The sequence below is a fragment of the Meleagris gallopavo genome, chromosome 25, assembly GCF_905368555.1.
Source record: "Meleagris gallopavo chromosome 25, MGAL_WU_HG_1.1, whole genome shotgun sequence".
NCBI classification, from domain to species: Eukaryota; Metazoa; Chordata; class Aves; order Galliformes; family Phasianidae; genus Meleagris; species Meleagris gallopavo.
In genome coordinates, this window is record NC_139428.1 from 1,918,019 (window position 1) to 1,929,397 (window position 11,379).

The window sequence follows — 11,379 nt, forward strand, 5'->3', positions numbered from 1 at the left end:
TGGGAAGGGGGCTGGGGAGCCTGAAGTGCGGGTAGCTGCTGTGCGAGCGCTGGTGTGAGCTCAGCCAGGTGTGGGGACTTGAGACTGTGAGCCAATGCTGTGCTGGGAGCAGAGTCTCTCTGGCGTGGGTTAGAAGTAAAGCTGTGAATGTTGGGGCGAGGGTGAGAGGGGCTGCCTGGAATGTGCTGGGGAAGAAAAAGTGATGCACACAGAAAGACTAATGGTCGTGTAATGGAGTTGCTTTCTCGGAGTCACGCCAGGGTTGAGGATAAAATTAATAAAATCACAGCATGGTTGGGTTGGGAAGGGACCTCGCAGACCATCCAGTTCCAACCCCCTGCTGCAGGCAGGGCTGCTGACTGCTGCATCAAGCACCAGGTCGGGCTGCCCTGGGTCCCATCCACGGCCCTGAGCAGCTCCAGGGATGGGGCACCCACAGCTCTGTGCAGCAGTGCTGATCTCTGGAGCACTTAGCAATAAGCTCTAAAGCATCTGGCACTCAGCCCCTGCTGCAGAGCCTCCCAGATACTTCCCTGCCCTCCAAGCATAGTGCTGGGCCTTGAGTTAGAGAGCCAGTCTGCTATTTTCAGAATCCATTTGAACTCTTCTCTCAGAAATTCCTGTTAGACACCTTTCAGCTGAAGGCCTTTTCAGGCCTCTTCATTTCAAATCCTGGCTGATAAAAAATTATGACTTTAAAAGATGGCTCTGCTCTAACAAAGCAGTGCGCATCCACAGCTGGAATTGGCAATCAGCTAATTAGGTCAGCTCTTGGCCTGAATGGTTGGACAAAGAGGAAGCATGGAAGGGGAAGCCGTGTGGTTGAACTGTGGGGGGAAATGGCAAGAAGGACCTAGAAAATGGGTTTCATTTGTAACTCGAGTAAGAAGATTGGGATGGAGGGGGAGTGGAACAACGGTGGTGTCGATGAGCTCACTGTTCTGTTGTAACTGTTTGCAGTGCCAGGAACAAGTCTGCAAAGGGCTCAAGATGGCTCTTGTCTCTGAGCAAAATGGGAGCAGGATGTCAGAGAACTGCCTGCTGCCACCGGGGGGAATTAAGTCCTCTGCGTGTTGTGCTCCTTGTGCCTTGTTCAGGCCTTGTTGCTGCAGGAGATGAGGCTGATGGGCAACGCCTCTAGGGAAGGTGAGGAGGAAAGGTGAGGTTTTTTGGTGGGTTTTTTTTTTGTGACTTCACAGCTGAGAAATCATTGTGACCTGTACTTGGCTCTTAGAACTCTTCCACCCTGTGTCCCTGAGAAGCTGCTGGCTTTCCCTTTAAACATAAAAGTTGCCCTGTAGACTGGCTGTGTCTGTTAGGGAGGGAGGGAGGGAGGAGGAAAATGCAGCTTTCAAGCGACAAGGAGGCAGAAAAGACCTGAAGGTTAAAGCTGAGGGGTGAGATGGCTTAGAGGCATGCTTTTGGGGTGGGTGGCTGAAGCTGTGTATGTTCTTGTGCTGGTGGGTAGCACCATCATCAATACAGATGAGAGTGACATTTCTGGTTCACGCTGAGTGATTAGAGACTGTCAAATTGCAGCAGGCACAGACCACAGGAGAGGAACAACAAAAACACCAAGCGACCCACCCCAGCATCACCTCCAGGGCGGGGGGAGGACGCCTTGGTGTCCTCCATCAGCCTGTGTCTGGGTGACATTTTAAATAGGCTCCTGCACGCGGTGTTGCCTGCTGCTGCTGTGGTTGTCAATGTCAGAAGGGGGAGGGGATCTCTTCCTTGAGTGGTTTGGTCCTGGCAGTCCCTGCAATGTTTGAGCTGTCACAACAGGGAAGGTTCCCAAGGAAGCTGCTTGCTGAACGAGAGCTGGCTGGGTGCCTGCTTCTCTCAGGCTCAGAGATGAGCCAGGGTAGAAAGGGGAGGTAACCCAGGGCTGAGCTGCAGCAATGATGGCGTGCAGTGGGCTAAGCCCAGGGTGGTGTGGGGTCTGAGCTCCTCCTTCCCACGCTCTCAGGGATGCTCTGTGTCTCCAGGGTGCGAGTGTCACGCTGGTGCCTGCAGTAAGCAGGCAAAGATTGCTGTCGTGAGGACATCTTGGGCCCACAGGAGGTAGAGCTGCTTCCTTGCTGACAACAGGAGAGGAGCCACTGGTGGCAAATTGCTGGCAGAAATGGGAGCGAAACCTTTTGTTTCTCATCAAATGAGAGACTGCAGAAACAATGGTGGCAGTGTTCCTGCTCCCTACGTTAATCCACTATTGTAGCTGGGCAAGATAGCTGCAATAAAATGCCTGGCTGTTAATTTTATGCATGGAAAACTTCTTACCTGCTCTACCCCTGCTCCCCACCCCCCTACAGTTTCTTTTCCAACTGCAGCTATTTTTCCCTGCTGACTTCAGGTGTTTTGTATTCTGCTTAGATCAATAGCAGAACAACAGCAGCAGCTTTCCAGTTGTCACTAGGAAGACCCTGCTGTCAGCTACCGCTCACCCATTTTCTGCCAGTGCAGTGCTGGGGATGGAGAGCCCTTCTGCTAGCCTGATGAACACAAAGAAAGCTGTGCAGTACAGGAGTGATGTATTGATTTTTATTTATTTATTTATTTATTTTTAAATCCAGCCTGGGGAAAATGCTGTTCTGTGCTCCAGCAGTTGGATTTGCCCTCCTGCATTTGGTTTAAGGAGGCAATAAACTGGGCTGCCTGAGACGGCCCCTGCCTGGAAGGGAAGGTGTGCAGCAGCACTGTGGGGATACGTGTCCCGTGGAGGCCGTCAGTGCTGTCCCTCCTGTGTGGCTTTGCCAAGAGAACTGGTCCCTGGTGATACGCTGCTTTGCAGCCTGCGAGCCACGAGCAGGAAGAGCAAATCCATTGTCTAACCCGAGAGACGTGCCAGGACCGCGTAGCTGATGTGAATGTTGGGCCCGGTTCATGGCTTTCAACAATCTCTGGTACTCACGTTAGCTTGGAGCAGATCAATGCAAATATTTTTCTTTGTAGAACAAAAGGTGTTCACTGGAACACATAGAACCTCTGTGTGTATCTTCTATCCAAATGCCAACATAGGAAGCGTCTTTCAGAAACCAAAGCACCGGCTTTGCTCTCCGGTGTGTCTGTTTTTCCTTTGCTTTCTCTCTTTTGGACCTGGACTGTTTTGTGAATCCCTTCACCGTGAGATTACGAGCACGGGCTCAGGCTCTTGATCAGCTCTGATGCAGTGACAGGTCATGCTGAGCCAGTGCTGCACTGCAGCTCGACTTGAGCTGTTCCCTGCACGCACTGGGGTGGGTGGCTCTGCTGAAGCCTTCCCTCCTGGAAAGGTCTGTTCCAAAATGTGCTCTAGACTGGGGACTAATGGTAGATGATCTCCTGAGGGCTTGGTAGAGGTGAGAAAACGTAGATTGCAGTGCACCACTGAGCTAGCTGAGTTGAAGCCTGAGTACTCGTGTGACATGAGTGTGTATGGAGGGCAGGAAGGCCACCTCTAACCCAGAGTGTTAGCCAATGCTGCCATAGCGGCAGATCTGAATGTGCCTCTCCCAGGGGTAGAGGATCCTGAGCTCCTGGGCTTTCACACTGAAAGCTTCGCTAGGCTAAAATGGTGTGAGCACGTAAGCACTGTTCTGTCCCTGGAGTGCTGCTCTTAGGGAGAATGTGCTGACAAATGTGAAAGGCTGGGCTCAGCTCAATTTTTGAGCTAAGTCAGGTGCTGGGAAGCAGAGTGCATGAAGTAGTGATGAGAGAATTACTTGATAAAGGAGAGGGGTTACAAGAAAAAATGGGACTGTTATGCGAAGGCCGTGACCTCACGATGATGCTGGCAACGTGGCTCTGCTTGCTACCAGGGCTGGTCTGCGGATAACAAAAGCCAGCTCCTCGTGTGAGCGCCGTGCTCAGCTCTGCAGTGCCTCCACGGAGGAGGAACACAACAGTGTGCTGGCTGGGGGTGAGGCAGTTTTATTCACAACCCCTGGCACCGTGCTGCCTGAGCTCACAGCTGGGACTGTGAGCCACGGAACTGCAGCTCAGCATCTCCAGAGGAGGAAATGAGCGGCGTCCACGAGGAGCAGGGGAGGATCTGAAGAGCAGAGTGGGGCCTGGACGTGCCCCATAGGCACAGCATCCCATCCCAGCCCTCTCCTTTCGCAGCGTGAGGACGGCAATCTGCGATGAACACGTTCCTTCTTCAGCTTCCTCCTGTAGTTTGAATTAAATTTCCTAATAAAGCAATCGTTATTTTTTTCTAAGCTGCTGCTTCATTTGTAAATGCTGTCGCTCCTCACTCTCCCCCAGGTACCAGAGGGAACGGCCAAGGGCTAGATGGACAGCGGGAGGGCCGCGGGCCGCGTGGCCGCACACGGTAGGCGTCAGGGGCGATAAAACGCCGCGGCCCTACGCGGCCATCGCTTCCCGTGCCCGCAAAGCGAAGCCCGGCGCCCCCCCCCCCCGCCTACTAACGCCGGCGCCGCCGCTCCCCGAGCCCCGCCCGCCCGCGCGGCCTCCGGGCCTCTCCCACTTCCTGGTTACCAGCCGCAACCGGAAGCCGCCGCGGTCTCCAGGAAGTGACGTCATCACCACGACGGCCCGGCGGGGGGGGCGGGCCCAGGTGATGGCGGAAGCGGAGGCCAAGATGAAGCAGTTCAATGGCGGCGGCGGGGCCGGGCTGGACGCGGAGCGCGGCCGCTTCCCGTACTGCGTGGTGTGGACGCCCATCCCCGTGCTGACGTGAGTGCGGGGCCGGGCGGCACGAGCGGCAGCGGGTGCGGCGGGCCGGCTGTCGTTGCGGCAAGGCGTTGTGCGGGGCGGGGGGCCGGGGCTCCTGGCGGTCCGGCGCTGACGGCTGCGCTCCGCTGCGCGGCCTCGGGGCGCGGGAACGGGCGAGGCCGCGCCGTGCGGCTCCGGGCCGCGCCGAGGGCTGCTCCCCGTCCGCCTCGCCCTCCAATGAGCAGCGCTGCTGGGCCGGGCTGCGGGGCGGGAGGAAGATGTGGAGCGGGTTGGGAACGGCGCTTCCAGTTCTGGAGGGTGTCACGCCGCTTTCGGCTTCTTGCCCCTTTCCTCCCCTCCCCCGTCGGGCGCTCGGAGCTGCGCTGCCCCGCTTTCAGGTCTCCGTGTCTGCCCGTGGGTTCCTTCCCCAGGGAAGCTGTGGCATCTTCCTGTTGGTTTTGTTCCGCAGCGGAAATCCCAGCGTTGTTGTTTGGCAAAATCTCTCTTTAGATTGCATAATTGCTCCAATTTTCTCCCTCTGACGTTTCCTGTCATCCTCGGATCGGGAAGCTCGAAAGGTAGGCAGCGCTGAGAGGAGAATGGGAAACAAAAGGGAGGAACGTCGGCGCCTTTGAAGGTGGCAATGCTGTGACAGCGCTGTGCTCCTCCTGGCTGACAGAACCGGCTCTGTGCAGACTGGGAAATGCCTGCCTGCTTTGCGCTGCGCCAGGTAGGGAAAGGCAGAGGAGAGGGTAAAGTGGCACGAGTACAGAAGGTGAAACATTGCAGATCCTCCGTGCTGTGGGGTGACAGTATCGATGAGAGATATGTGCAGTTTATCTCAGCTGTGCTTATCAGCACGTGTGGTTTGTCTCCTCGTTTTGGTCACTTTAGGATCTCTCTAATTGAGCTGTGGTTTGAGAATCTGTTCCTGCGTAGCCTTGCCGTGCTGCTATCTGAGATGTTACTGGGCACAGCCTTGCGTGGGGAAATGAGTGAGGAATGGGAGAGGTCAGCAGAGCTGGGAAGGCTGCAGGCTGTGGGAGAGCACTGTGATGTTACATCGTGACCGTGGGTGGGCTGGGATTCGGCCCTGCAGCTCTCTGTGAATAGTGGGGGTGAGGAGAAGCCTTTGAAACAAGGGGAGCATTTAGGGATGAGGGAACACCAGGAGCCAGGAACCTCATTTCCTATCTGCGGTGCCAAAATCTGGTTTGCAGTGAAAGGCTGCAGCATGGCAGCTGGGCAGGATGACCTTTTTATCCCTCATTTGTCAGAGCAAAAAGTCCAGATTTATCTCAGGACCGCTTCTTCTGGATCCGACCCTTTTACGTGGGAACACAGAGCTGGTAAAACATGGAGCCTGAGCGCCCTATGGAAGAGCCAACCCTGGGTCTGCTTGTCAGGGCAGCACAGCTCCAGGTGTTCCCTGTGTGCTCTTCCTCTGTTTGTGCCTCTCCTGCATCTCTACCTGGCAGTGGCTCACCTGCTGTCACCTCCTGGCTGTCTCGTGCACCAACCCTGCCTGTCTGCACCGTGCTGTCTGCTGTGTGGCCACTCCAGCATTCTCCTGGCAGCACGATGCTGTGATTTGGGGGCAGATATCTCAGCCTGACGCTTCACCCATTCCCTCTGTAGGTGGCTCTTCCCCATCATTGGCCATATGGGTATCTGCACGTCGACGGGGGTCATTCGGGACTTCGCGGGGCCGTATTTTGTCTCAGTAAGTACAGGATGGCTCTTGGTGCTTAAGCCAAAAGCAGGGCTTGGTCTGCATCTCAGTGAGCTTTGAGCCACCCCCCGTGTTCTGCAGCACGCAGTTCTGCAGAGCAGTGGTGTTGGATGTCTCTCATCTTTGCCAATACTCTGTGGGTCGTTGGTCCAGCGCAGGAGGATTAGACAAACAGAGGCTGGATTGGTTTGTGGGCAGGGGGAAAGAATCTCCTAGTCTGTGCTCTCCGTGTGAATTTTGGGCCTAAATCCTTTCGCAATTCTCTGTTGGCATCGTGAGATTGTTGGGGCAGTGTGGCTTTTCCATTGCTGAGTGATGGGGGGGTGTTCAGCCACGATTGCAGCACAACATTGTCCTCATGAAACCCTTTTCCCTTTTGTTGCAGGAAGACAACATGGCGTTTGGGAAGCCAGTGAAGTAAGTGCTGAAACACTCAAAGATGAGGATAGCAACAGGTGTTCCAAGTGGTGCCTGTGCTGTGCTGATGAAGCGCCATCGCTTGCATCTCGTTACCGTTCTGTGGGGATGGAGGAGAGGCTCCTGGGCTTTGTAAACCTGTTGTGAAGGAGCAGCAGCAAAGAGATCTGATCTGTTCTCGTCTTTCCAGGTACTGGAAGCTGGATCCTGGCAAAGTGTACTCCAGCAGCCCCAACGCATGGGACACAGCTGTGCACGACGCCTCGGAGGAGTACAAACACCGAATGGTACAGCTCTGTGTGTGGCTGTGGTTTCTCCCCTCTGTGTGGCCCTCGTGGGGGTGGGACCTGTGCAGTGTGTGGGAGTGGGGAGCCTCAAGGACGGCGTTTCTAACGCTGTGCTCCTTTCTCTGTTCCAGCACAACCTTTGCTGTGATAACTGCCACTCTCACGTGGCTCTGGCCTTAAACTTGATGAGATATGACAACAGCACCTCCTGGAACATGGTCAAACTCTGCTTCTTCTCACTCCTCTATGGGAAGTACGTCAGGTGAGCTGAGGAGCAGTCAGGATTCAGCAGGCAGCTGACTCCTCTTCTTTTGTTCTTCCATCTCTTCAGAGCTTCAGCCTGTCCCTTGGAAAAGGGAGGAGCATCTCTCCCCCCTCCCTCCAACACATGGGTGAGAGGTCCTGGTGCCATCACTGTCTGCTGCTGCTTCTTAGGGGAAGAACCAAGAGTGTTTGCTGGGTTGCACTGAACGCTGTTCCCAAAATTCGGCCTCTAACAAATATTTTAGGGTGCCAGGAATTTGGGAAATGCGAGCTAGAGCAGATCTTCCCTTGTGTTGTCTTTTGGCTGGGCTAGGTCAGAACAGAAGGTCACAGGATGGCTTGTCTCCAAGGATCACTGGTTTCTGTTCCCTCTTGAATCTTGTTTACATTAGAACTAGTTTGATTTCCAACTTGAGCGGAGAGGGAAATCCCGAGCTTTCCTTATGATAAAGGATGGGCACTTAGGCTCCATTTCAACTCCTTGGGCCTGGAGAGGAGATTCTGTGAGAGCTGCCCTGCATAACGTTTTTGCATTGCTTCCTTTCTGCTGGGTCCAGCCTGTTCTCAGACAGCAATTCCAGCTGTGCTCCCTGCTGTGCCAGCTAAATACACCAGCAGCCCGATCTGAGAGACTGACTGCAATGGCATTCCATTGTTTGACTGCATAGATGTGACACGTGCTCAACTGTGAGTGGAATCTGTGCTGGAAGCAGAGCTCAGCCCTGTGGTTCATGATACAGTTCTCTGTGAACCCCACGTCATATCAAGATTTGTACATGATCTGCATCGATAGCAGCAATGGATAAGGAAAGCATTTGTCTCCCTCTGATTTCTCCATTTATTGTTGCTTCTTTTTGTCCCTCCTGCTGACTTTGTTCCTCTGCTGACTTTAAATCCTTTTTTCCTTTCCTTTTTGTCTTGCAGCATAGGGGGATTTGTGAAGACCTGGCTTCCCTTTGTCCTCTTCTTGGGGGCCATCCTGACGGTCGTTCTGACGCTTCACCTGCGGTGATAACAGCTGTGAGCTCCCCATCCTGTGGGCACACGAAGGAGGGAACTGTGACTGCTTGACTCAGTGAGACAGGCACGGCATTCCGGGAGGCATCCTCTGGGAAGGCTGCAATTCCACTCCACTGTAACAGCTCGTCCTTGTTTCCTGGAACTGCCTTCTTACCCTTCTGTTTCTGTTCTGTCGCTGCTGTGTCTCAGTGCCGGGCTCCCGAAGCCTCCTGACTTCTCCCTGAATTTGTTCCCTCTGCAGTTTGGCAGTTGGGAAAGGAGAGGTGTGGGCACCTTTGCTTTCAGCACAGGCAGAGCCTCGAGGCAAACCCCGCCTGCTGGTTCAGGAACACCAGTGGTTACACCTCCTGGGGTTCTCTCCCATCACTTCTTCCTTCCTCCTGCCGCACTTCATCAGATGCTTCCTTAGACTTCCAGCCTCCGAGGAGGGGTTGCGTCCCCCTTGCACGACTCTCCCATAGCACACGTTTTGGAGTGGAGGTTTGGGGCTCCTCCTGGGGCGTACGTTGCCACAGCATGTGCCTGCAGCCCCCAGCAGTGATAGAAAGGTGTTGGTGGCTCAGCACTCCTCTGAGGAGACGCACAGAGGATCGCTCTGTGGCGGAGCAGATCCATCTGGTCCTGCTGGTGAGCCCAGAAAAGCAGGAAAGTAGATGGACTGGCTTGGGTACGGCTCACAGCAGTCTGCACGCTTTCAGCAGCACGTTGCAGAGCTGGGATTCTGCTGCCAAATCCCTTTTAGCTTCTGCCAGAGAAAATACAGCTTCCCCGCTTCTCCCGGTGCTCTGAGTGCCTGAAGTTGTCACTGCACTTCTCACAAGCCCCTTAACTTTCCTTTGAGCCTCCATGCTTTGCATGTCACAGAGTTCCTGCCTGCAGAGGTGGCAGTGGGTGGGTGCTGCTGGGACAGAAGGCTTCGTGTAGGGCTGTGATAGCATCCGTGCCTCCAGAGCAGCACCTGAGCTTTGTGGGGCTGGTGGAGATTTAAGGAGAGGCAGAGGCCTGGCAGGCAGACGTGCTCTTCTTGGGCTTTGCAGCTGCAAGCAGGGCACTGCTTTTCCTCTGTCCAACATGGAGAGCAGGAGGGTGCGGTGCATTTTGCACAGCACACTTGGGGTAAAAGCGCTTTACGGGACCGGCTTGGGTGTGAGAAATGCTGTTCTCACAGTGCTGGCATCTGATGGCCCTCCTGTGCCCCGGGTCAGGCAGGATGGGTGCTGGGGAATAGGATGCTGAGCAGGAGGTGGGTTTGGGCGTGGGATCTCTGAGGTGCTGCTTTCTGTGGGGCCGGCAGCCAGGTTGCTTTCTGCAGATGTCACTGGAGGTGATGTGCCATTAGCAGATCCCTCCCGATGGCTTTTGCACACTGATAGGCCAGGACACTGTACTCCACTGCCTGCTGCATTTCAGTCTCCGGGAAGGGAGCTCTTCTTGTCTGCACACCATCCCTGTGGCTTCCTCTGACGTGAAAGCCCCTTCCAGGTCCCTGCTGGCTCCCTCTGTGCCTCCCCGCTGCTTCCACCTCTGCACTCCCCAGCTGCACAGACTCCCCTAGGGTGTCTATTTCTGCATTTCCTCCTCTCCCATGGTCCTGTTTCAACGTCTCCTCGCACCCCTCCCTTCTCCATGCCCCCCAGCTGTCTGTGTCACCCGGAGGTGCTGCTGTCTGCGCTCTGTCACCTCCTGCCCAGTGCAGAGCAGGCTGCAGGGCCGAGATCTGCGTCAGAGGGAGCCTTACAGGGGAGGCGTGGAGCCTTGCTGAGCTGCCCTGCCTGGCTGTGGGCTGATGTGCCCCAGGTGGATGGGAGAGATGAGCCCCAACGTGCCCCAATTCTGAATGCAAGTCTGAGACCCTCCAAGATGTGCCAGGAGCCGTGGGGCTGAAGCCAACCAACCCATCTTATGCAGTAGCAATAACCTAGAGACTCATAGGGCTGTGTTAGAGATAAGCTGTACGAGCATTGCCAAAGCTGAGGCTTGGAGCTGCTGGGGGAGGCTGGGATCCCCACTCTGGGGTCCCTGACAATGTCCAGTGCCATTCCCAGTGCTTTTGTACCAAATCTGAGTTTTGAACAGAGACTCTTCCCCTGCAGCAGCAGCAGCAGAGCCCTGCAGTCTGTTGGGCTGAAATGAAGCAGAGTCCCACAGAGCTGCCCCAGCCCTCACTGAGCACACGGAGCCATCTTTGCCCATGGAAGGGAAGGGACAGAACGCAGCCTGCAAGCTGGGATGCGGGCAGGGTGCTGGGCTCTCACATTTACTGCTTTAGCACATTGCTGGTGTGACATAAAGCCATGTGAGTGCAGGCAGACCCACTGCTTGTCCCCAAGGCTGGGAGGTGACAGAGGGGCGAGCGGACAAGGGATGTGCATCCCTCAGCATGCCCCATCTCCCTGCCTGCTCCTTCACTGTGCCCCCATCCTTCAGCCACAAAGGTTGGCTCTGTCCCTGTCCTTCCAGTTTTACTCTCCCCTCCTTTCCCCCCGCTGCAGAGCTCCGTGGCTTTGCTGCTGCTCTTTGGCGGGGGCCATCCCTCCATCTCCCCTTCCTTTGTTCCCTTGATCTCTGTGGGGCGCTGGATTACTTTGTAAATATTTAAACTCTGCTTCTGTGGTTTCATAATCCTGATGGTAGGGGAAATAAACTTCTGTGGATGTCTCCAAGTGCCTCTCTTGTTGCCGAGGCTTTGGGAGCAGCAGGGCTGGTGCTGGGAGCCGATTGCTGCAGAGCAGGAAGGCTTTGCTGCAGTGCAGGCAGAACCAGCTGCTGTGCCAGGGCTTCCATGCCAGGCCTCCGAAAGCTGCGGAGCTTCAGAACTGCCCTGAGCTGTGAGGATGCTCCTGCAGCTCAGCCCATTTCTCCCCCAAAGCACCCGGGATGGCCCCATGTGAGGGGAGCAGACCCCGCTCAGGGGCAGAGCAGCTAAAAACGCACTGAGATCCCCCACCTGGGTGTGCAGGGCTCCATCCCTGCGTGCCCATCCTTCTCAGCCACCTTAAAAGC

General features: G+C 55.4%; 1 protein-coding gene and 1 long non-coding RNA gene across 4 annotated transcripts; one reads left to right on the top strand and one right to left on the bottom strand.

Moving 5' to 3' along the window:
• Positions 1-2,527: 2,527 nt before the first annotated feature.
• LOC146542793 (uncharacterized) lies at positions 2,528-4,622 on the bottom strand. Its single transcript, XR_014879582.1, has 2 exons — positions 4,480-4,622; positions 2,528-4,149 (listed from the first exon to the last, which is right to left on the bottom strand). It is a non-coding gene; the product is annotated as an uncharacterized LOC146542793 (long non-coding RNA).
• On the top strand, positions 4,546-11,039 carry TMEM222 (transmembrane protein 222). 3 transcript variants are annotated; one of them, XM_085208565.1, is made up of 6 exons: positions 4,546-4,677; positions 6,295-6,379; positions 6,774-6,805; positions 6,996-7,092; positions 7,224-7,354; positions 8,281-11,039. In XM_085208565.1, exons 1-6 carry the CDS (start codon positions 4,562-4,564, stop codon positions 8,366-8,368), a joined length of 549 nt encoding a protein of 182 aa, XP_085064691.1. In that variant the 5' UTR covers positions 4,546-4,561; the 3' UTR covers positions 8,369-11,039. The 3 variants fall into 3 exon arrangements, with proteins under 3 accessions (XP_085064691.1, XP_085064692.1, XP_085064693.1); XM_085208566.1 differs by lacking the exon at positions 8,281-11,039 and adding an exon at positions 8,025-8,160; XM_085208567.1 differs by lacking the exon at positions 8,281-11,039 and adding an exon at positions 7,914-8,057.
• The last annotated feature ends 340 nt before the right edge of the window (positions 11,040-11,379 follow it).

Coding starts and splice junctions, on each gene's coding strand:
- TMEM222 (XM_085208565.1), top strand. CDS start 4,562: ATGGCGGAAGCGGAGGCCAAGATGAAGCAGTTCAATGGCGGCGGCGGG. Junction 6,380..6,773: donor CGGGGCCGTATTTTGTCTCA/GTAAGTACAGGA, acceptor CTTTTGTTGCAG/GAAGACAACATGGCGTTTGG. Junction 7,355..8,280: donor CTCTATGGGAAGTACGTCAG/GTGAGCTGAGGA, acceptor TTTGTCTTGCAG/CATAGGGGGATTTGTGAAGA.